The 23,396-nt window shown below is 31.4% G+C and overlaps 1 protein-coding gene across 1 annotated transcript in view; it reads right to left on the bottom strand.

The window, feature by feature from the left end:
• Positions 1-2,262: 2,262 nt before the first annotated feature.
• LOC143084179 (uncharacterized) overlaps positions 2,263-23,396 on the bottom strand; it is an 87,883-nt gene continuing 66,749 nt past the window's right edge. Inside the window, exons 16-19 of the mRNA XM_076260589.1 lie at positions 6,438-6,576; positions 5,081-5,118; positions 3,095-3,161; positions 2,263-2,426 (exon numbers count right to left, since the gene is read on the bottom strand). Of these exons, the coding sequence (XP_076116704.1) occupies positions 3,132-3,161; positions 5,081-5,118; positions 6,438-6,576 (207 nt within the window). The 3' untranslated portion in view covers positions 2,263-2,426; positions 3,095-3,131. The remainder of the gene's footprint in view (positions 2,427-3,094; positions 3,162-5,080; positions 5,119-6,437; positions 6,577-23,396) is intronic.

The following is a 23,396-nucleotide window of genomic DNA, read 5'->3' as shown; positions in this document are numbered from 1 at the left end:
CAAAAGAACCAGTTCAATCAATGAGAAATACTTAAGTGCTACCAATTTAGGAGAAAAAGAAGGGACGCACACTACCGAGGTTAAAACAGAGAGGAAAACTATTCACATTGAACATATTTCTAGAATTGTGGACACTTCAAGGACAACGGAAAGGACCACTAGTCTGTTGACAGTAAATGAAAGAGACAAATCAGATTTAATGTGGAAAAGAGACACTAACCAAAACAAATACGTATACGCGGATTTAAAAGAAATGGAAAAATCGAAATCTCAGTTCAAACAGCTTAAATTATATGAGGAATTGGATTAAAAAAAAAGAACGTGAAATAAATATGACACCGTACTATAACGAACTGTGGTGAAAGTTTTAATTTTAATGATGAACTTTAACGTTAATTTCATTTTATTTATTTACAGAGAGACTTAAATTATTCTACTAGTTTTACATTTTCACTTTTCGTGGGCCGGACAATGTTGGAAATCACGCACAGAAGAGAACGTTAACCTAACGCGGCATTATTGTATACCCAACGTCGTGTATTTATGACGTTATCTTGTACTTTAGTCCTCAATACAAATTTATACAGTTTAGACGTCTTTCTTATATTTTTATTACATATGCAGTTTTAGTAAAACCACTTTACGATAAATACTGTACTGATCTTGTTTGTACAATTATATGTGTTGTGACATAACAATCACACCATAAACATAGTTTTTTGTGCAAGCTTGCTTGTATATATAATTCTGTATTCTAATGCTGGCGATATGATTATATCAGTAGTCTATGTTCTTTCAAATTAAGTGACAAATGAGTGTCTTAATACATTTTTTGTGAGTGCTTGTCATGTCATGCAGGTGGTTGCTTAAAGGGCACTAGCTGTCAAATTCATTTTCACTTATTGTACTCAAATTCTCATATTTGATCGATAACATACTAAACGCATATCCATATTACAGTAAGTCTATAATGAAAAATTTTTAACAATGCAGGTAATCAATAAAATAAATCTGAATTCCGTGTGTATTTGAGCGTATATCCAATCTAATTAACTATCCAGATGATCTCCGAAGACTGTCGTCGGTAACATAACATGATCAAAACATAAACATGATATAAATAGATAACGAGCTCATGCCATTGTATTTTTATAGGTCTTTGTTTTTCGTGTTACAGGTAAACAGATAATTTAATTATCGTTTTCACCATAATAATGATTTTTTGTGGATAAAAAAAGTCAACGAAATGGTTCGCCTTTGTTTCAATTTCAATGTTGATATTCTTTTCCTTTTAATAATTAAACTCTTCAAATACATGAGCAACCAATCGTCGCATTAAGAAGGTGAAATATGTGTTAATTCGACCAAAGCCCGCAATTCTTTTCAACATAAAAATGGAAGCATACGTATAAATTTATAACTAAATAGTGAACAAAAAGTTAGAACAAGCTAAACACGGGAACAAGTGATCATTATGCTGGTGTTTCTTATTGACAACATATTCGTTGAATTAGGAGGTAGACTTTTCATTAAATTGTCGGCATTTCTATCGGAACGAACTGTGCTGACCGCTTCTTATACTCATATAAGTGGGAGATCCTTCAGACACTTGTTCAAACAAGATCAAAGGAGAAATATTGATTTATTTCATATTCATCTTAAGTTTATAATGTTCTTTCCAATTGCAAGCTAAATTTTCTAATTGGGTTTCAATAATGTATCCCCTTGAACTAGAAATTAAATAAACATCGGATAGGGCCTCCCTTGTCTCATTTTCAGACTTATACATGTCATTTGACATACACGGTCATCTCAAGACAATAATTTATGACAAACGAGGCGATTTTAGGAATTATCAATTTCCCCCCCCCTAAGAAGCAGTATAAAAATTGAGCTAGCATATGATATTTTCCCAACTTATTCGAATTTCAAGGGCTTGCTGCTAATCAGACTTTGTAAAACGTCACCAGTGTCTTAGCAGAAAGTTGGTGATCCAGGGGTATGTTAAGACCGTCTCGTCATTTATTTTAAAAGTTCATCACAAGGTACGACGGCCTTGTTGATGAATAGTCTGTTTCAACTTCACAAATATTTGAAATATATATTTTTAGATATAACATTGTTTATCGTCTTTATAACGTGTTATAGTATTCTTTTGTTTGTCTTTATGAAAACTACTTATCCTTTTTTTTTATTTAACTATAATGTTATTACTTATTTTGGATTACTTTATATTAGGTAAATAAAAATATAAATACTTACTGTTCGGCCATTTCACTTTATCTCCTGTTTGAATGATTGGAATTGCCAACATTGCATTTTCTAATATGTTGATAAATACCAGACAAGATTTAGTGTCCCCTTGGTAACAAAATCCTGCACCCAGTGTAACATACAGTTCAGTACCAGTTTTTTCAAGTTTGTACCTACAAAATCGAACAGTAATGTTAGCTATTTTGATCATTCCTTGATTATGTGTGATAATGATCATCTCATCTGCAAATGCCTTTCAAAACTGGATTAAAATAAACCAAACTCTCAGGATAAACACAGTGAATGAGGATAAATTTAGGCACAAGACTGGTTCACTCAATGTCATAATTATGTTTTTAATTAAATATTTTCTATTTCCGTTAAACTTTGAACTTGTTAGGTAGCACATAATCTTAGCTGTTCTCGTAAACAATCAATTTTTAACTATTGAGCACGTGAAAATAAGTCAGACGAAAGAGAAATGTATATTTGTTGTAATTCTTATTTGTTAATGCGTTCCTGTTGTATTTCAATCTTGACACAACCGTTATTAAACAATTTGGTTTATCATTTTTTTCTTTCAGAATCGATATAAAATATGTTTTACTTTTTCGTTTGTTACCTTCTCGTTCATAACGGGTAATCGCTCGAATTCTATGATGAGGCTTACAATAAATCTGTCGGCTGAGTAAAGTACGAAAAACGCATTCAATATCTTTCATTTTTGAAGATTTGAACAAAAACAATTGTTTTTAAAAAGACAGTCTTTGAACATAAGTTTGAAAGTAAAATTTAGCAATTTAGCCATCAAAATATATGTAAATTGTCCTTCAGGATTTACCTGACGATGACTTCAATACCACCAAACACTGGTAACTTTATTCCTGTAGGGTTTTCTCCTTCGAAACCTGAAACAAAACGTTGTATCAAATGAAAAAGAATAAAAACTTTTTTAGCAATTTATACTCATTATTTAGACTGAAACAACTAAAAAAAAATGTATTTATTCAACTTTAAACATAAACATGATAAATGTTAATCTATTATCATTTCAAATTTACATGAGACGATCAATTGGAAAGAAACATCACCGTAGCATCACTACAACAATACAAAATTATTAAAAACAATGATCTGCCTCACCTGTGTTCAATTGTGACAGTACACTGCGAATTATGAATAAATAAGAGGCTTTCTTGTGCTTGTATTGATCACGTGGTGAAAAAATGGTCAGGGAGTACTCATATGTATGCACATAAGATATTTCAATGCTGTTTTCTTTTACAATGTACACGTATACCTTAAATATATCTCATTTAATTCTTTTTAGAATAGAACCAAAACTACAGTACAAATCAATATACCAGGCGCACTACCTCCACAATAGGTTGTCACATTATCAGAGTAGAAAAACACCTGTAATGCGGGACATTTTTTGCAATTTACACTTTCAGTCTATTTCAATATATTTTTTCAAAATAACAGCAAATAACAATAAACAGCTGTGCCATGAGCGCATGATACACCCGACGTCGTTTGTGGAAGTTTTATGCAATAATCATCAATAGTTTCTGAGAAAGTTTTAATCAATAACTATTTATTGTTTTTGAGACACTGCTGCAATCATTTTCCAATAATAAAAACTTGATCATGTTAACTATGAAAAGAAAAAAACTAAAAAAAACTCCGAATAAAATTCAAAATAGAAAGTCCGTAATCAAATTGCAGAGTCCATTTGATTTCAATGAACAATAAGTGCAGGGACAGAACCGAACTATACACATTTACGCGAGATGTGCAAATTCTATTACAACTTCAAAACAATCATATTTGACTTACTATTTGTTGTTCTACCAAAACTGAATAATCACTTCTTTCAATTTTTTATTAAACAATTTCAAGAGAGACAATGATTATGGGGAACGACATAAATTAACACGGTAAAAACGTGTTGTGTCAATATACACACAGTAGTACTGCATACGTTTGCATTGTATCATTGACTTGCCATAACTAGTTTGCCAAAGACTAACGTTATTACGAATCTAGCAAATCGATCAAAACTTATAAAACAGCACGCCTGTCTTTGTAAGTCGCGCCTTTAACAACTACATGAATTATAAAAAAGAATATGTGGTATGATTGCCAATGAGACAACTATCCACAAAATACCAAAATGACACAGACATTAACAACTATAGGTCACCGTACGGCCTTCAACAATAGAGCAAAGCCAATACCGCATAGTCAGCTATAAAAGGCCCCGAAAAGACAATGTAAAACAATTCAAACGAGAAAACTAACGGCCTCATTTATGTAAAAAAAAAATGAAAACGAGATTTAAAGTTGCATGGGAATATGTTCAGTATACAAATTAATACTTATTTTCAACTTACTAGAAAAACACGTCCACATACAACTTTCTTACATTTATTTCTTGTCTGCTACTCTTAGCTATAGGTTAACAGGAATATAAAAGATCAATTCTGGAAATCTCAACTTCCAATTTTTATAACGTTTTCTAGTATAATATGTCTAAAAGCTGATGAAGATCATTTAACTTATAGGCCTGATTTTAAAAACTTCCGTCAGAATCAAAAAATGTATTCAAAATCATGTGCGGGGTTGTTAACAGTTGTGTTATCTCACCATCAAAGCTTGATCCTGGTGCTAATTGAATTGTCCATGTATATCCATTGATTCCATACACAAATTTCATTTCTTTAGGATCTAATCGAGCAAATACACGTATAGATGACCGGAATATTGCCAGTTTAATATGCATACAACACTCCACTCCCAAGCACATTTGATCAAATGTACATACAACATTGTCTGGCATAGTAATAGACATAAATGGACACTCTGAAAAACATTAACATGTAATTGAATGGTTGATATCATCAATTGCACAAATAACTCTGAGTTCACTTACACAATTTAAAGACTGTAATTCTAAACATAAATAAATTAATGCAAGGCAATTGTGAATATGTTTTTGACATATACATTGAGATATATACAACCAAGCATGCGTTTCATAAAGCAATATATAAAGTTTTTCATAATTTTTTTTGTTTACTGCTTGATATCATTCTGAATAAGTTTATATTATTTATTCTTCGTATTTTAAGAACAGCAGTTTATCAAATAATATCATAATACATTTGATATCTTATCTACTTAAATCTCTAAATAAGACTCACCAGTAACTTTCTCACTTGACATATTACGCATAAAATACAATACTCCCAAACACATATGGTTAGTTTATTTGTAACAAGTAAATTTCATACAAAAAAGTACTGTCATAGTGTGACAGAAATACTTAATCATAACGAGGACTAAAGCTAATTGAGTTTAAGGCAAGGTTAATGTTTCAGCTTGCTGTAAGTTACAACTGTAAAAATGTAAAATAGGGGTAAAAATATAAAATCACTCTTACAATCATCAAGTGAATCAGAAGAGGGTTTGTCAACATCAAACATAAAGTGGTTGGTAAATCTATCATTTCTATCATGGTTATATTCATTATACTAACTGCAAGGTGAACGGACAAACGTTATGGCACATACATAAGTACGCTAGTGATTTGTTTTCATTCATTATCATTTGAAGAACTATGCTATGGTGATAAACCCAATATTTGAAACGATTGCTCATTAATTCATAAAAAAAAATTATAAATTAATTATTGCTGCACATAAATTTTGCAAATAACATTTTAGAAAAGCTCTGAATTCTAAGGTTTTCATATACTGGAACATACCACAAAGTATACTTTTTATATTTAAATTAGTTGTAGGAAGAACACTTGAAACAGATGATATTTTTTGGATCATGTCACTTAAGTCCATGTATAGGTCTATTATCAATGTATGCGACATGTATAGGAAACACTTGCTTTTAAGTGGTTGTATTTCCTAAAAAAAAATTAAATACATTCGTTAAACAATTTTGGTCTGTTTTGAATTCATTCACTAAAGGGGTCTTGACTCTCAGTTATCAACTTGATTTGCTTTACGAAGCATATCTATCGTTGGAGGGCCTTATAATGAAAATGTTATTTTGTTCAGTAATTTTATTGCTTTTCAAGTCAATGTTAATACAACATCTCCCTATCTTTTCTGTCCATTCCAGAAAACTACACAATAACAGACATTTACATCTTATGATATACTTACGGTTTTCTACCTGAAGCAGCCTAGTGATCATCTGTTCTCTAGTTCCATCAGCCCTTTTTCCTCTTTCTGTAAGTTCTGTTCGGAGTTGTTCATCTGTAGATTGTTTTGGATGGAAACACGGTCTCTTGTCGATTATTCTCTTTAAATATAAAATAACGAATATTAGAAAAGTATGCATGCTATGATTCGCGTAGTATTCATTCTATAAGAATTTCTGAATCTTTTTTTACAGTTGTTTTTTCTTTAATGTGATTTTGCTTTACCACTGTCCCAGGTTACAAACAGATGGTCGATTACTCACAAGCATGTTTAACCATGCAATTTTATGTTTGTGCTTAAAAGAGGGACGAAAGATACCAAAGGGACAGCCAAACTGACAACGCCTTAAGTTAGGATCCTGTAATTCAGTTGATGTTGTTGGATGTTGTAACCATTATTGTTTTTCCTCTATCGTTTGCACTTTAACCAGGTTTATAGATTTTTAGTTTGAAGTATTTTAACTTTAGTCATGTAAGGGATATTCAAGACACACTTCATCGCATAGGTTTTGCTCATTGAAAAAAGCTATTCATCTACATAGACAATAGTGCAATTTCTATGCATTGTTACTAGGATTGATAGTTTTCGAATTATAACTCATATCATATCTTCTTATTTATATGATATAAAAGAAGGGCAAACACATTCCAAATGTACATGATATGAACTCAATATAAAAAACACCTTCCAAAACCATACATGATATGAATGAAGTAGGACAAACACATCCAAAGCACTATACGTAATATTAATGTAGTAGGGAAAATTCATTTCAAAACTATAACGATATAGATGTAGAATGACTCACTCATCTAAAACACTTGATGAAAAACTATATATTGAGACCTGAAAATAAATTAGTTAATGCAGTGACTCATTGAAATAAATTGAAAAAAAAACATTTCGCTCGAAAACATAACGTTGGAGATAATGTACTGACTGGTCGGAACTCTGGTTGCTCTCCACAAATAGTCGGATATTCTTGTTGAAATAGGGCGGTCACATGTGTCAGTATCAATAATATTACTTACTTACATAGAGAATTGTCTGACAATTTTGGTTTATCTGAATGGTAGGTAGTTCTTCAGAAGGCTTGCGGCCAACTTTAGTTCAATTTTTCGCAGTAGTTTTAATACAGGGGAGGTTTTATTAAGGTTAAGGGAAGTGAAAGACACCGGCAGACAACGAATGTCCAGCGATGATAAAATTGAAAACTGGATCTTTCGGTCAGTAGAGTTTCACATTATAATTCTTACTATTATGGAAATGATAAAACTACCAAAATTCAAACTTACCTTTATGGTTTTGAAAACTGTGCTAATTTTCTTTTTACTTTCGTGAATATTCAGTTTATCTAGAAGTTGAACTATTGAACCCATTTTCAGTCGTTTAATAGAGAACTTTTCCATAAAAGCATTAGCCTTTCTCAATAGCATATTCAAAGGATCTGAAAAAGATCAGATAGATTTTTACACAACATATTTGTTAGACTCAAATTGTCGTCCGGTCTCTTATAGAAGTCCAAATATAATGTCAATATTTTGAATAAAAAGAGGACATGCTATTACTCTAAATTGATGCGGAAATATTTTTGTAGTCTTTTTGTACCAGTATTGCTGTCATCTTTCTTAAACTATCCGTCCTGACACAAATATATTACTGATTTACTATGCGACTATAAGATTTACATAATAAAGTGCAAATATAGTTAGTTTTGGTTGATGCAGACAGATAATTGTGTTATACGAGTCAGTCGTAGGTATAATAAACAGCTGCGCCATGAGCGCATGATACGCCCGACGTCTTGTGTGGAAGTTTTATGCAATAATCATAAATAGTTTCTGAGGAAGTTTTAAGCAATAACCATTTATTGTTTTTGAGACACGGCGGGACATGTGAAACCCCCCCCCCCCACCCCCACCCCCCACCCTGTTTTATTTTACAAATATCACTAAAATAAAATTTTGAATCAAACCAAAAAGTATACAGATCTTTAAATTAGTATAACAAAGAAGTGTGTACAGTTTCAAGCAATAATCATAAATTGTTTTTGAGATAAGGCGCGACATAAGTTGAAGTTGCTGACAAACACCATTTAGTTTTTGCCATTCGCAAAACTGCCAGTTAAATTTGCTTTACTAAAATAGGTGTCTATAAGGCAGTTTTAAAATGTGACCATGCGTCTCTTTTGGACCCCAAATTTAAATCTTTTGGGTTTGTGTGGCTGAAATAAGAGGAGGTGGGCTTTCGTGAAGGTCGAAGAATTGGTTCCCATCTTGATTCAAAAACCTTGTGCATTTTTTAGGACAACCAAAAAAACATTTTAAAATTCCAATTTGAGTGTTGAATTTTATAAATTTTTAACAAAAATAAATATTTTTGATAACTGACCTTCCGGAAAAGAAAAAAATGTTAAGATCTATATTATGCATGTCTGTTTGGGATCCATTTCATAAGACAAATGATTTCTATAGAAAATGGACCCATTATAAATACATTTTTTTTTTATTATTCCTGGGGTAGATAATACTTTTTCTTTTAATCTTTGGGAAATATTCAATTTTCAATTCATTTTTTTCATCAAAATAATGATTTTCATTTTCGTCTATGAACAAACTTTTGAAATTGTAGTGGCATGGTCGGTCAACTGATAAGTTGTATGGCTTATTACAGGTAAAGCAGTAATTTCTATTTGACAGTTGCGTGTACTCTAGGGGTGTGGAATACCTTAATTTTATGTGGAACATCCTGTCCATGTGTAATATGTCTTAATATATATTCCAACAGATGACATTACACAATTTTTCTTCTGTTAAATGAATGATTTGTATATCATCATAATTTGCTATTAATATATAAACCACATTTTGGTACAATAATGTTTTACCATATAAACATTTAATGTTATGAATGTAGAATAAAATATGTCTACAGTATGATTGGTTTTAATCTTTTAATTTATACGATCTAGGAATCAAAATTTGTAATTATTTAAAAACTCAATTTTAAATTGTTTTATATCAAAACATACAAATTTAAATTGTTTTAAACATTAGATTTAAACTCAGAACTAAATTTAAGACACAATTCAAAATGTTCAGAATATGTCAAGCCATATTGAGAAAAAATAAGAATGTCGAGAACATGTTGAGAAATTTCAAGAATATTAAATGTCAAGAATTTGTCAAGAAATTTGAAGACCATATTCAGAATGTCAAGAATATGTCAAGTAATTTTCATACAAATTTGATATAAATGAGAATTTGTCAAGAAAAATTAAGACACAAGTCATACTTTTGGAGAATGTCGAGTAAAAGTTCATGTAAATCAAGACAAAAACTGGTCTTTTCAGACTTTTCGACTTTTGTAGTGTATGCGACTATCATTTTTTTTTTTATATTAAAAAGTACAAATAGTGTCAGGTTTTGTTGATGCAGACGAATAATTTTGTTTAACGAGTCAGTCTTGGATATGAAAACTACTGACATTTGTTTATGATTCAATATTTTGAATAAAAAGTGGACAACCTAGCACTCTTAATTGATGCATCCTGTCTTAAGATATAACTGATTTACTATGCAGCTATATAGATTTACTTGATAAAGTCCAAATATGGTCAGTTTTGGTTAATTAGATCAAATAGATTTTTTTACGAGTCATCCAGATTCAGCCGGTTTGAGATTATTTGAATAAAGGAAGGACATGTTTGAACTCGTTATCTGTTAAGAAAAAGAAATTTACTATGATGACTTCATAATTAATTAAAGAGACGTAATAACATTGATAATTGATTGTAATCGACAATATGTCAATCGAAAATGACCAGTTGGTCAGTTGGTCATTTAATTTCGATGTACCTTATCATTTAATATTTAAGGTTAGTGTATTTAGGATATGATGACAATCTGCGTTAATTCGCGTTTACTTCAAACAGTAAACATGCGTTTACTTTGGACGAAAAAAGAAGACGCGCCGGAGTTTACGTTAACGCTGAGGAAAACGAGAAGGTAAACGCCTGTTTACATTTTATGTCTACTGAAATTTGGAAGTTTCGCATAGTTTACGCGGCGTTTACATGAAGTGCACGCGAGGAAACACCGCGTTAACTTTTCCCGCCCGTCTACATGTAATGCTTGATCTGCACTCAATTGTATATATTTCATATCGTAATTATATGATCCATCGCCCCGTAAGATTTATCGTTCACTATTTATTCAGTCATTTCATATTTTATATATATATATTTAAATTGGCATTCCCGGTTTTGAGTGTTGTCCAGGCTCTTCTCAGCTATTGTTTGATATTTTGGAATTCAACACAAAACCATCAATTCTATAGTCTTAAATTTTGTCAGTCATTTTGGAAAATGTAGTTTAGGCATTTTTAATGATGAAAGCCCAAAGGAAATTAAAGTTAAAATATTACCATTTTTCAACAATAAAGACTTTTATATTTTTTTTCTGATTGTTTCATAGGATCATTTATAGCATAATCAAAGTAGGTGATTCTACAAAAAAGTTGAATTGAATGCATAAATATTCTGGAATGTCTTTAAAATGTGACCATGCGTCTCTTTTGGACCCCAAAATTCATCTTTTGGGTTTGTGTGGCTGAAATAAGAGGAGGTGGGCTTTCGTGAAGGTCGAAGAATTGGTTCCCATCTTGATTCAAAAACCTTGTGCATTTTTTAGGACAACCAAAAAAACATTTTTTAATTCCAATTTGAGTGTTGAATTTTATAAATTTTTAACAAAAATAAATATTTTTGATAACTGACCTTCCGGAAAAGAAAAAAATGTTAAGATCTATATTATGCATGTCTGTTTGGGATCCATTTCATAAGACAAATGATTTCTATAGAAAATGGACCCATTATAAATAAAAAAAATTTATTATTCCTGGGGTAGATAATACTTTTTCCTTTAATCTTTGGGAAATATTCAATTTTCAATTCATTTTTTTCATCAAAATAATGATTTTCATTTTCGTCTATGAACAAACTTTTGAAATTGTAGTGGCATGGTCGGTCAACTGATAAGTTGTATGGCTTATTACAGGTAAAGCAGTAATTTCTATTTGACAGTTGCGTGTACTCTAGGGGTGTGGAATACCTTAATTTTATGTGGAACATCCTGTCCATGTGTAATACGTCTTAATATATATTCCAACAGATGACATTACACAATTTTTCTTCTGTTAAATGAATGATTTGTATATCATCATAATTTGCTATTAATATATAAACCACATTTTGGTACAATAATTTTTTACCATATAAACATTTAATGTTATGAATGTAGAATAAAATATGTCTACAGTATGATTGGTTTTAATCTTTTAATTTATACGATCTAGGAATCAAAATTTGTAATTATTTAAAAACTCAATTTTAAATTGTTTTATATCAAAACATACAAATTTAAATTGTTTTAAACATTAGATTTAAACTCAGAACTAAATTTAAGACACAATTCAAAATGTTCAGAATATGTCAAGCCATATTGAGAAAAAATAAGAATGTCGAGAACATGTTGAGAAATTTCAAGAATATTAAATGTCAAGAACTTGTCAAGAAATTTGAAGACCATATTCAGAATGTCAAGAATATGTCAAGTAATTTTCATACAAATTTGATATAAATGAGAATTTGTCAAGAAAAATTAAGACACAAGTCATACTTTTGGAGAATGTCGAGTAAAAGTTCATGTAAATCAAGACAAAAACTGGTCTTTTCAGACTTTTAGACTTTTGTAGTGTATGCGACTATCATTTTTTTTTTATATTAAAAAGTACAAATAGTGTCAGGTTTTGTTGATGCAGACGAATAATTTTGTTTAACGAGTCAGTCTTGGATATGAAAACTACTGACATTTGTTTATGATTCAATATTTTGAATAAAAAGAGGAAAACCTAGCACTCTTAATTGATGCATCCTGTCTTAAGATATAACTGATTTACTATGCAGCTATATAGATTTACTTGATAAAGTCCAAATATGGTCAGTTTTGGTTAATTAGATCAAATAGATTTTTTTACGAGTCATCCAGATTCAGCCGGTTTGAGATTATTTGAATAAAGGAAGGACATGTTTGAACTCGTTATCTGTTAAGAAAAAGAAATTTACTATGATGACTTCATAATTAATTAAAGAGACGTAATAACATTGATAATTGATTGTAATCGACAATATGTCAATCGAAAATGACCAGTTGGTCAGTTGGTCATTTAATTTCGATGTACCTTATCATTTAATATTTAAGGTTAGTGTATTTAGGATATGATGACAATCTGCGTTAATTCGCGTTTACTTCAAACAGTAAACATGCGTTTACTTTTGACGAAAAAAGAAGACGCGCCGGAGTTTACGTTAACGCTGAGGAAAACGAGAAGGTAAACGCCTGTTTACATTTTATGTCTACTGAAATTTGGAAGTTTCGCATAGTTTACGCGGCGTTTACATGAAGTGCACGCGAGGAAACACCGCGTTAACTTTTCCCGCCCGTCTACATGTAATGCTTGATCTGCACTCAATTGTATATATTTCATATCGTAATTATATGATCCATCGCCCCGTAAGATTTATCGTTCACTATTTATTCAGTCATTTCATATTTTATATATATATATTTAAATTGGCATTCCCGGTTTTGAGTGTTGTCCAGGCTCTTCTCAGCTATTGTTTGATATTTTGGAATTCAACACAAAACCATCAATTCTATAGTCTTAAATTTTGTCAGTCATTTTGGAAAATGTAGTTTAGGCATTGTTAATGATGAAAGCCCAAAGGAAATTAAAGTTAAAATATTACCATTTTTCAACAATAAAGACTTTTATATTTTTTTTCTGATTGTTTCATAGGATCATTTATAGCATAATCAAAGTAGGTGATTCTACAAAAAAGTTGAATTGAATTCATAAATATTCTGGATATGAGGGATTATTTGGGGGCATTCAATAATATGATAGTTCTGATGAGAAAAAAAATTAATTGTAAGATTACTTGGACCTTTGTTCTCGGCTGTAAGTCGTGCTGTCATTTGAAACATGTAATGTTGGATGCAAGATTATTGAGTCCATTTATCCATTAAATACACCAAATGGTATTAAATCTAAATTTGAATAAAAATTTTATCTATTGATTACGAAAACTCTTCTGTTCAGTCTTGTTTAATATTATGAAGGTTTGAAACAAACTAAGCATGGTATACTATATTTCTGGTAGATTTGGCAAAATATAAAAATATAAATATTAATCTAAATTTTATGATAACAAAAAAGATTCTAAAAAGGTTTCCGGTTATTTTGTTGTATATCTATAAATCGTTTTTATTTTCGAAGAACACAAGTTTTATTTTTCGTTAAGAAATAAACCTTAAAATTCCACCAAATTATGAAAAATTATGCTGTTTCACATTCAAATGAAATGGAAAACAGATGAAGACTAAACTATGACCATATTCAATGTCTTGCAACACCTTTTTTTTATATAAAACGTATTCTTTATGCTTACAAAATTGTTTTTGAAAAAATAAAAAAAAATAAAGAAGAATATTTCTTTCATACGTGTAGGTGACGAATATTTGTGGATATGGGATATATCTCTAATTTACTTTTTTTTGGTTTATGAGCTCTAGGACAATATTTACAGAAATTAGTATTGGATGTTCTAACATTCTTATTTTGTTTTTTGTTTTACAGGTGCATTTGGTTGAAACTGCAAAGTTGACATTAGATATCTTTTGGCTATCTTAATGAGGTATAAACCACAATAAGTTGTCTTTATAAGCAAAAGGCTAAATACACCAGACCAAGGATGTCATTTGTTTTCAATGGCTCACATCCATCCGCTGAGAAAGTTGACTGAATTACCTTATATGTGTGTATTAATGTTCTGACAGTAGCATGTAAATCTTACACGGGAAAACTCAATTTGCAACGCAGTAACAAAGGTTAATTGGAAGATTGGTATATACCCATTAGAAGATATTTCTATTTGTGGAACAAAACCATAAGCAGAGATCCTTCAAAATATGATTGCTGTCCAAAAAGAAAAAAATAAGGTCCATTATATGAAAGGCATGTTTCTATAGAATTCTAAAGCAGATATTTTCCCTAATAATTCCTCAGTCTAGTATAAGTAACCATTTCTAATGAGAACGAACCTATATCTTTTTACATTGCCTGCAGTTAGTATTCACCAAACATCCCAAATGTCACTCCTCTGTATTCAAGTTCATACAATAATGGTTATTGTCAAGACAATGTTGATGACGATCCATCAAAACTAATATCGAATACGTAGAAAAATGTTTAATTCATTCACATTTCTAGTTTAATTCCATGACAAAAGTTCTGTAACAAAAAGAATAACTAATCCCAACTTGTAACCGACAAAGACTCATAATTAATGTTTACTTTACTACGAATATTTGTGAATTTATGTGTTGACCAGGCCAAAACCACCCTTATGATCCCGTTTTTAATTCAAAGCATTTATATTCTAACCTTTCTTGTCTGCATTCTGCGTCTGGTAGCCAGTTCTTTTCAGCTTACTAAAAATTCCATCTGTTAAAAAAGGAAGCATAATTAACTGAATTGATTATATTTTTTAATGAGCATTGAAATTTTCATAGTTTTTACTTTTGAAATTAAATTTTAAAAAAATCTGTATTTGTTGTCTTTGGGGTGAATAAATGAATGTTATATAACATGTTTTTTTTTCATACAAAATCTTTTAATTTACCTCGTTTTGTTATTCCATAATCAGGGGAGTCACTCTCGTCTGGCATGTCTTCAAAAGGGACGTTGTCGTTCTGTAATATTGGGCTTGTATCTTCAATTTTTTGCCCATCTTTTCCAACAAGAAAGCCTGAATGTATTGTTTCAAACTAAAAAAAAAAAAAAAAAAAAACCCTTTTGGAGCAAAATTACATATTCCTCACGCCCGACATTTAATGAAAAAGCTAACACTTACTTTGACCATATACCTAGTGATTAAAGATTTGTCTACCTCTCATGAAATGTAACAACATATTCATGGAAAGAAGGTTGCAATCCCATGTGAAGCATTTTGTTTAGCTTCCTTAAACATCCATTTCAACAAATTCAAGTATATTTTTAGTATTTAATACCTTTCAACTAAAAAGCAAAAGGTTTATCACTCTTATTATTTCTGACTTTTACGGTAACTAGTTACTACAAGTTCTTTGGTGTCTTTTTATTTTATGTAAGCTGTTTTTTTTGGCGTGTATTAATCTGAGTAGTAATTAAAATTTAAACAAACTTCAATAGTTTGTTTTTATTATGCGCTATCACACCGCTATCAAAGCGAGACAACTTTGAACATGAGACAAAATGACACAGAAATAAACGACTGTAGTCACCATACGACCTTTAACAATGAGCAAAGCCCATACCGCATAGTCAGCTTTTAAAGGCCCCAAAATGACAAATGCAAAACATTTCAAACGAAAAAAATTAACAGCCTTATTAATGTACGAAAAAAAAACGAAAAACAAATATGTAACACATCAACAAACGACAGGCACATATGTATATATAATATAATCCCAACCCTTCCCTAACATGAAACATTGCATGTGATGTAACAGTACGGCATAAGAACGAACAACAAACACAGTTGAAAAAGGCTAAACTCATCAGATGAATACAAATAGAAATACATCTAAGTGGACCTGACAAAAACACACTAAGTACTGATTGAGAGTACACGCAGTTACTGACAGAACTGATTTAAAAAATCCTGCATTTAAGACTGATTTTAGCATCCAAGTCTATCTAAATAAAGAAAAAGCAAGAAAAGAATTTGATTTTGTTTGACAACCAATCTTCATAATGTTAATATTTTATTTTCATCAATTTTTTTAATTAAAATCTCAATATGAATATGGGTATCCATCATGCAAATGATCTTCTTATATTTAAAAACTTTTGAGTGCCTGAATTGCTAACCTGTTATTTTCTTTGCTTAAGTCTTTCATCAATGATTATTTTTGCTTTTCAATATATATTAATGAGTGACTTAAAATGCCATTTAAATGTTTTCTTCAAAAGCAATTAAATGCATTTTACCCATATGTCCTATGTTTTCATAGTGTCTATGTTTCACGACTTACAATGAAATAAATGAAAAATGTACACAAGATTCATTTGAGAAGATTTTCAAAGTTAAAAAAAACATTAACAAGTTGTGTAAATTTGTACTTGAAGGGCAATAACTTCATTGACAATTTTTGTCACATAAACTTTTTTGTAGATCTTACTAAGTATTGTTCGATTTGTCTGAAAATTTCAGGGCTGATAGATCTTGACATTTTAACATTTTTGTCCTGTCAGATCTGCTCTAAAAGTTTTTGAGATATAAACCAAAATCTGCATTTTGAACATTAAAGGTTGAAAGTATTTGGTCCAGTAATTACAAAAAGATTTTTGAAATAGTTTACGACGACAGACGAGACTACGACAGTAAACGACGAAAGACGACGGACGACGACGGACGCCAAGTGAGTGCCTAAGCTCACATGGGGCCCTTCAGGCCCCGGTGATCTTAAATCAAAAGACCGATTGTGAAATACATACCTTCCATACTAATGAGATATCATCACAGTACTCTCGCCATTTTCTTAACTGGAAAAATCTTTTTTCAAGGAATTTTGTTGGATCAACAAAACCCTCGTCTTTCATCATTGCAAAGTGTATATGGTTTGTACATTTAGACTTAATTGCCGTTCCAATTGGTGAACCATCAGCAACCTAAATTAAAAACAGTCTATACTCAAAAATGAACCATTGTGAAATGAGCTTTGTTTGTTTTAATTTTACAAATAAAAAATAAAGAAGTCAGTAAAATCAACTTTGAAGTGATATAATATTTACTCCAATTAACATCTAATTGATGTTTCAGTTTTACGACTAACTTGCTCATCATACATGTTCTTCTTCGTTTCTTTTTATTAAACATGTTATAGATAAGTGATAACGACAAAAAGAATTGTCAAGGAAATATGTTTTTTTATTCCTGCTTTATTCAAAGTACCAGTTTTCCGGTCTCTCTTCAGTCCAAAGAAATATGCACAACACTGATGAATCATAAAAAAACATTTTGAATGCTAGCATTGAACCAAAATTAACATAGAGCACTGCGAATGTACAAAAGGCACACTTCGTTATATTGTGAAAAAATGTACTCTGTACTTATACATCCCGTCATTGTGTTATTTTGCCAATGTTTGTTTATATAGTGATTATGATAGTATCACAATGTTGACTGCTGTATCCCTATTTTTGACAATTTTACTTTTTATGTCTGCTTGTTTTGTTCACACATCGTTGTCAATATAATGGAGTTTTATGCGATTGTCATAAAAAAGAGGTTTAGCTATCTATAAAACCAGGTTTCATCCACCATTTTCTACTTAGGAAAATATCTGTATCAAATCTGGAATATGACAAAAGAGGGACGAAAGATACCAGAGGGACAGTCAAACTTATAGATAAAAAAATAAACTGACAACGCCTGGCTAAAAATAAAGGAGGCAAACATACAAACAATAGAACACATGACACAACATATGAACCTAAGGAATAAGCAACACGAACCCCACTAAAACAAGGAGTGATCTAAGGTGCTCCCGAAGGGTAAGCAGATCCTGCTCCACATGTGGCACCCGTCGTGTTGCTTATGTTATAAGAAATCCGATAAATAGTCTAATTCAGTAGGTCATAATCATGAAGGTAAGGGGATTGAAGTTACGAACTAAGGAACATATTCGATATCATTTGTGAAACGGTTATTCCATAACGGTCAACCAACTCGTGATGGCGTCCGTAAAATTTACGAAGGGATGATTTCCACCATTTGGAACTCTTGGTTTAATAGCTTCCTTTGTTGTCTGTTCGTTTGACGTGCTTCAGCTTTTGATTTTGCCATTAAACTAGAGACTTTCTGTTTTGAATTTTCTACGGGGTTCAGTAAGTTTGTGATTTTACTTTTATTGTGTCAATGGAATTGTATGGGGTCATTTATAATTCAATCAGTGCTTGTCACCGCTTTTGTATTATTTTAATTCAATTGATTGTTTGATTCGTATGGAAATGAATCCGTAAATATTCAAAATACAAAATCCAAAACCCGGTAAAATAACACAGTGTATAGGTATAGATCTATTTTCGGATTTGTTGTTTTTCCCATAACTGATTTATTTAACATTTGCATGGGATTGATTATTTATTTAGCATATTATTGATATCTGAGGATTTATTTTTATACAATTGCTTGATTTGCCAAATATAGTCTGTAATAACATAACATATGTATAACTGGTAAGTTCTTAGTTCAAGATATTCCTTAAAACAAGTTGTCTAAAACCTTGAATGAATATCTCATAAATTCAAAGCTGGAAATTACAAGTTTGGCTGAATCTGTAAAAACCTATAACAAAAGAGAGATATCCTATTGCATACGATAAAGTTGTCTTTTGAGTATGCATATCAAAATACAATTAGTGGTAGCTTATTCATACATTTAGTAACTTTTTTCTTTAAGTTTATCAATTTAACAGTGTAGTAATATCTTTGAGGACTGTTTAATCGCCTTATGTTGTAAAACATTTTTAGCAATTACTAAATACGTTTTGCTTTACAGCTTTCCACAATCATTGTCCTGCATCCCATTGATACATATATTTTGTATCGGACTTTCCATGATGTCTTGACAGCAACTTAATTATGATGTTTTTGAGTTGATACTTAAGTGTCTGAAAAAATGGCATATTTAATTGTTGAAAAAGGCTTGATGTTAGCTTTCAAAAATACGATAATTATGTAATATCAGTATTCAGTGGTTTTGTGTTTTTTTTGTTTTTTGTTTTTGTTTGAAAGTTAGCTAATCTGCCTTTTCAAATGATCTCACAGTTTTACTATTGTTATGTTATGTTATTACACGACGGTCCTAAACAATAGATACCTTAAAAATGGTAGAATACGCTATAAATTTAATACTTTGGAATATCATAAGGCATATTTTTTGGTAAAGAACAAAAGGGTAAAAAATGCGACACAGAGAAACAAGTGATCAGTATGCTGGAGTTTCTTATCGACAACATATTTGTTGAATTCGGAGGTAGACATTTTTACTAATTGTCGGCACTCCTATGGGAATGAACTGTGCACCTCTCTTTGCCGACTTCATCATCTTATTTTCATATGAATCTGAGTTCCTTCAGACACTTGTCAAAAACAAGAAGACCAAAAATTGAAGGTGTTCTTTCCATTAACAAATCGAACTTTTCTGAACAAGTTCCATTCGTATATCCTGCAGAACTAGAAATTTAAGAAACAACAGACACGGCTTCCTCCGCCTCATTTTTAGACTTATACCTCGAATTTGACATACACAGTCATCACGATACCAGAATCTATGACAAACGAGACGATTTTTATTTTCAAATTATCAATGTCCCCCATATTCTATATTAGTAGCCATATACCAACTTCAACTGCATATGGGATATACATTTCCCAACTTATTCGATCTTCAAGAGCTTGCAGCTCCTACTCAGACTTTGTAAAACGTCACTAGTATCTGAGCAGAAAGTTGTCGAACCAGGGGTATGTCAAAGAACTTCTCGTCCTTTTTCTATAAAAGTTCATCGGAAGGTAATCTAGTTGATAAATATTCCGTATCAACTTCACAAATAGTACATAATGGTCTTGGTGTATAGACTCTGTGTATTGACGTTGTTTATCATCTTAATAACGTTTTACATTGTTCTTTTATTTGTCTTTATTCTATTATTAAATATTACTTTTACTGTTTGGTCTGTTATCGGTGATATTCATTGGACGTGGCTCGGTACTTCTACATCACGTCAATGTGTAGTGTGTATTATCTTTCATTTTTGCTGGTGTGTTTCGTACGTATGGTTTTTGTACATATGACGTGGCTCTGTAATTTTGAACATCCCGCTATTGTGTTTCTGTTCTATTATAAAGCCATTACTTTTGTTAGTTAGATATTTGATTGTATCCCTTTTTTGACAATTTTACCATTTATGTCTGTTTTGTTCACACATCGTTGCAAATATAAAAGAATTTAATGCAACTGTCAAACAAGTGAGAGTTTTGGCGCTATAAAACCAGGTCAATCTACCATTTTCTACATTCGAAATCGACTGTACCAAGTCAGGAATCTTACAGTTGTTGTCCATTCGTTCGATATGTTTTATCATTTGATTTTGCCATTTCATAAGGGACTTTAAATTTTGTACAGAGTTCAGTATTGTTGTGATTTTTTTCTTCACACATATTTATCATGTGCCTATTCCAAGTCAATAATCTGTAATTATAAGATTATAAGATGATGTCCGTTGCAGTCTTCCAGCAAACAGTAAGATATTAAAAATTTTTCATTTCTTTTATTTTCTTTTATAGGTTACTTTACATTATGGGCGTTTGCTATTTGCAATTTGTTGAACATCATACGGTGTTATACTTATCTTAATGAAAATCATTCCAATCATCCAATCACCTTATTTTTACAGCATTAGTTTTGACTGTTTAGATTCATACTGACCCTTTTCTCAATATATGATGGATCATCTGTAGTCACAATATCCTTGTGGGGTTCAACGTTTGTTATTATTATGTCCATGCCTTTAAAGGATCCACCTTCAGCTTTGATGATAATTTCATTAGAATTCTTGTTGGACAGCATTATTGAACCTGGAAATGGTGCAACAACCTGAAAAGTAGTTTCTAGGTACAATCTATTCGTTTGACTTAACACAAATGAAAATCAATTTTTGGTGGCGTTCTTGTAGCTAAGTCTTCAGTTTTCTATGTTATGTCTTGTGTACTATTACTTGTCTGTTTTTTTTTTCTTTTTTAGCCTTGTCGTTGTCAGTTTATTTTTTTTAACTATGAATTTGACTTCCCTCTGGTTCCTTTCGCCTCTTTTAAATGCTTCACTTCGAAGGGAACTTGGCCATTGGATGTCAAGTACAAAATTAATGTTAATGGATCAAAATAGATCGCCCTCAGTAAGCAGCGTCATATATCACAGAATCATAATAAAATAAGTTTAATGAGTAAAGGTGACACTGACCTGCACAATGACACACTACACATATTATATAAAAGAGAAGATATTGTGCGATTGCTGATTAGAAAACTATTTACAAGAGACCAAATGACATAGAAATTACCAACTATAGGTCACTGTACGGCTTTCAACAATGATCAGAGCCCATACCACATAAACAGTTATAAAAGACCCCGAAATATCAAATGTTAACCAATTAAAACGAAAAAACTAACGGCCTAATTCATGTACAAAAAATGAACTAAAAACAAATATGTAACAAAGCAAACGACATGAATGTCTCATCAACTACACACCCCAAGGGTGACTGGGGTATAGAAATATGGTCACTTGGTCTTCTCCCGACCGGCAGTAAAACGCTTGCTGAAGTGGGGCGTCCGTTTGGCTGTGCGGGATGTATCAATTTCGCAGTCACGTCCGTCAGAAGGGGACGTTAAATCCGATGCCTCGTGTAAAGAGAGTGCCACGCTCTTTGCACGTTAAGAACCCTTGCAACAACTCTTTGAGGGGTCCGTAGGTGGCCTGTTGCAAGGCAAAATTTCTGCCCCTATCCAATATACCCTCATTTTCCAGTGGCAGTCCAAATTTCCCAGACCATCATCCTAGATGGCCTGTATTACAACAACCTACCTATTGTATTTATTGTGAACTTGTTCTCGTCCTGAATATGCATGAAATATTTGCCACTTATTTGACGTTAAGCAACCAACAATCAATCATCAACTACATTTGGAGAGCAAAGATTATCCAATGAGCAAATGCTGGAAACATTGGTTTTAAGTGACGGCACGGACACATTATTCATTTTTCAAGCATGTGACACCAACCTTGATATCTTTTAAAATAAACCATAAACATAGTCTTGTTGAAACACATTAGTTGATTCAATAGAGGAACGTTTATGTGTTAAACAAAACTGTTTATATACATGAAAACCATGCATGTCTTAAAATAAAGGCAACAGTAGCATACCGCTGTTCTAAATTCATAAATCGATAGAGAAAAAACAAATCCGGGTTTCAAACTAAAACTGTGGGAAACGTATCAAATATAAGAGAACAACGACACAACAGAAACACAACACCAAAATGTAACACACAAAACAATCGAACTATAATGTAACAATGGCTATTTTTCTGACTTGGTACAGGGCATTTTATGAAAAAAGGGTGGGTTGAACCTGGTTTTGTGGCATGCCAAACCTCCTGCTTTAATGGCAATGTTAATTATAACATAAAAATAACAACATTACACGACAGGGCTACAATAAATAAATAGGAGAAAATATAGGACAGAGAAACAAACGAATAATAGCCATCACAAGGTACCTGGTTAAAACATATTATACGCCAGACGTGCGTTACGTCCACACAAAACTATTATCAGATGAAAAAAGTTTGAAAGTCATGTACCAAGTTAAAGATCGCCAAGGACCAAAAGTTCCAAAATTTTTGAACCAATACGTCCAGGGTTATCCGCCTGGGACAAAAACATCATTATTATCAAGAATAATACATAGTTTTAAAACAGTAAATTTTATAAAATGACTATACAATAGATATACATGATTAAACTGAAATTGTGTTACATAGCTTTGTCGCTGTTTCTTCATAACAAACTGCAAACCAAATAGATCGGGTAAATTTCGTTGAAAAATAAAATCTACCAATTGAACTGGATGATTAGTTATACCCAACACAACACAACACACGAATACAACAAAAAAAATACGATTTACAATTACAAACGTTAAGACATTTGACAAAATCCGATGACAACACAAAATACAACATCAAAAC

Source organism: Mytilus galloprovincialis, chromosome 7 (assembly GCF_965363235.1).
Source record: "Mytilus galloprovincialis chromosome 7, xbMytGall1.hap1.1, whole genome shotgun sequence".
NCBI lineage: Eukaryota > Metazoa > Mollusca > Bivalvia > Mytilida > Mytilidae > Mytilus > Mytilus galloprovincialis.
This window is presented reverse-complemented; position numbering and strand designations above follow the sequence as displayed.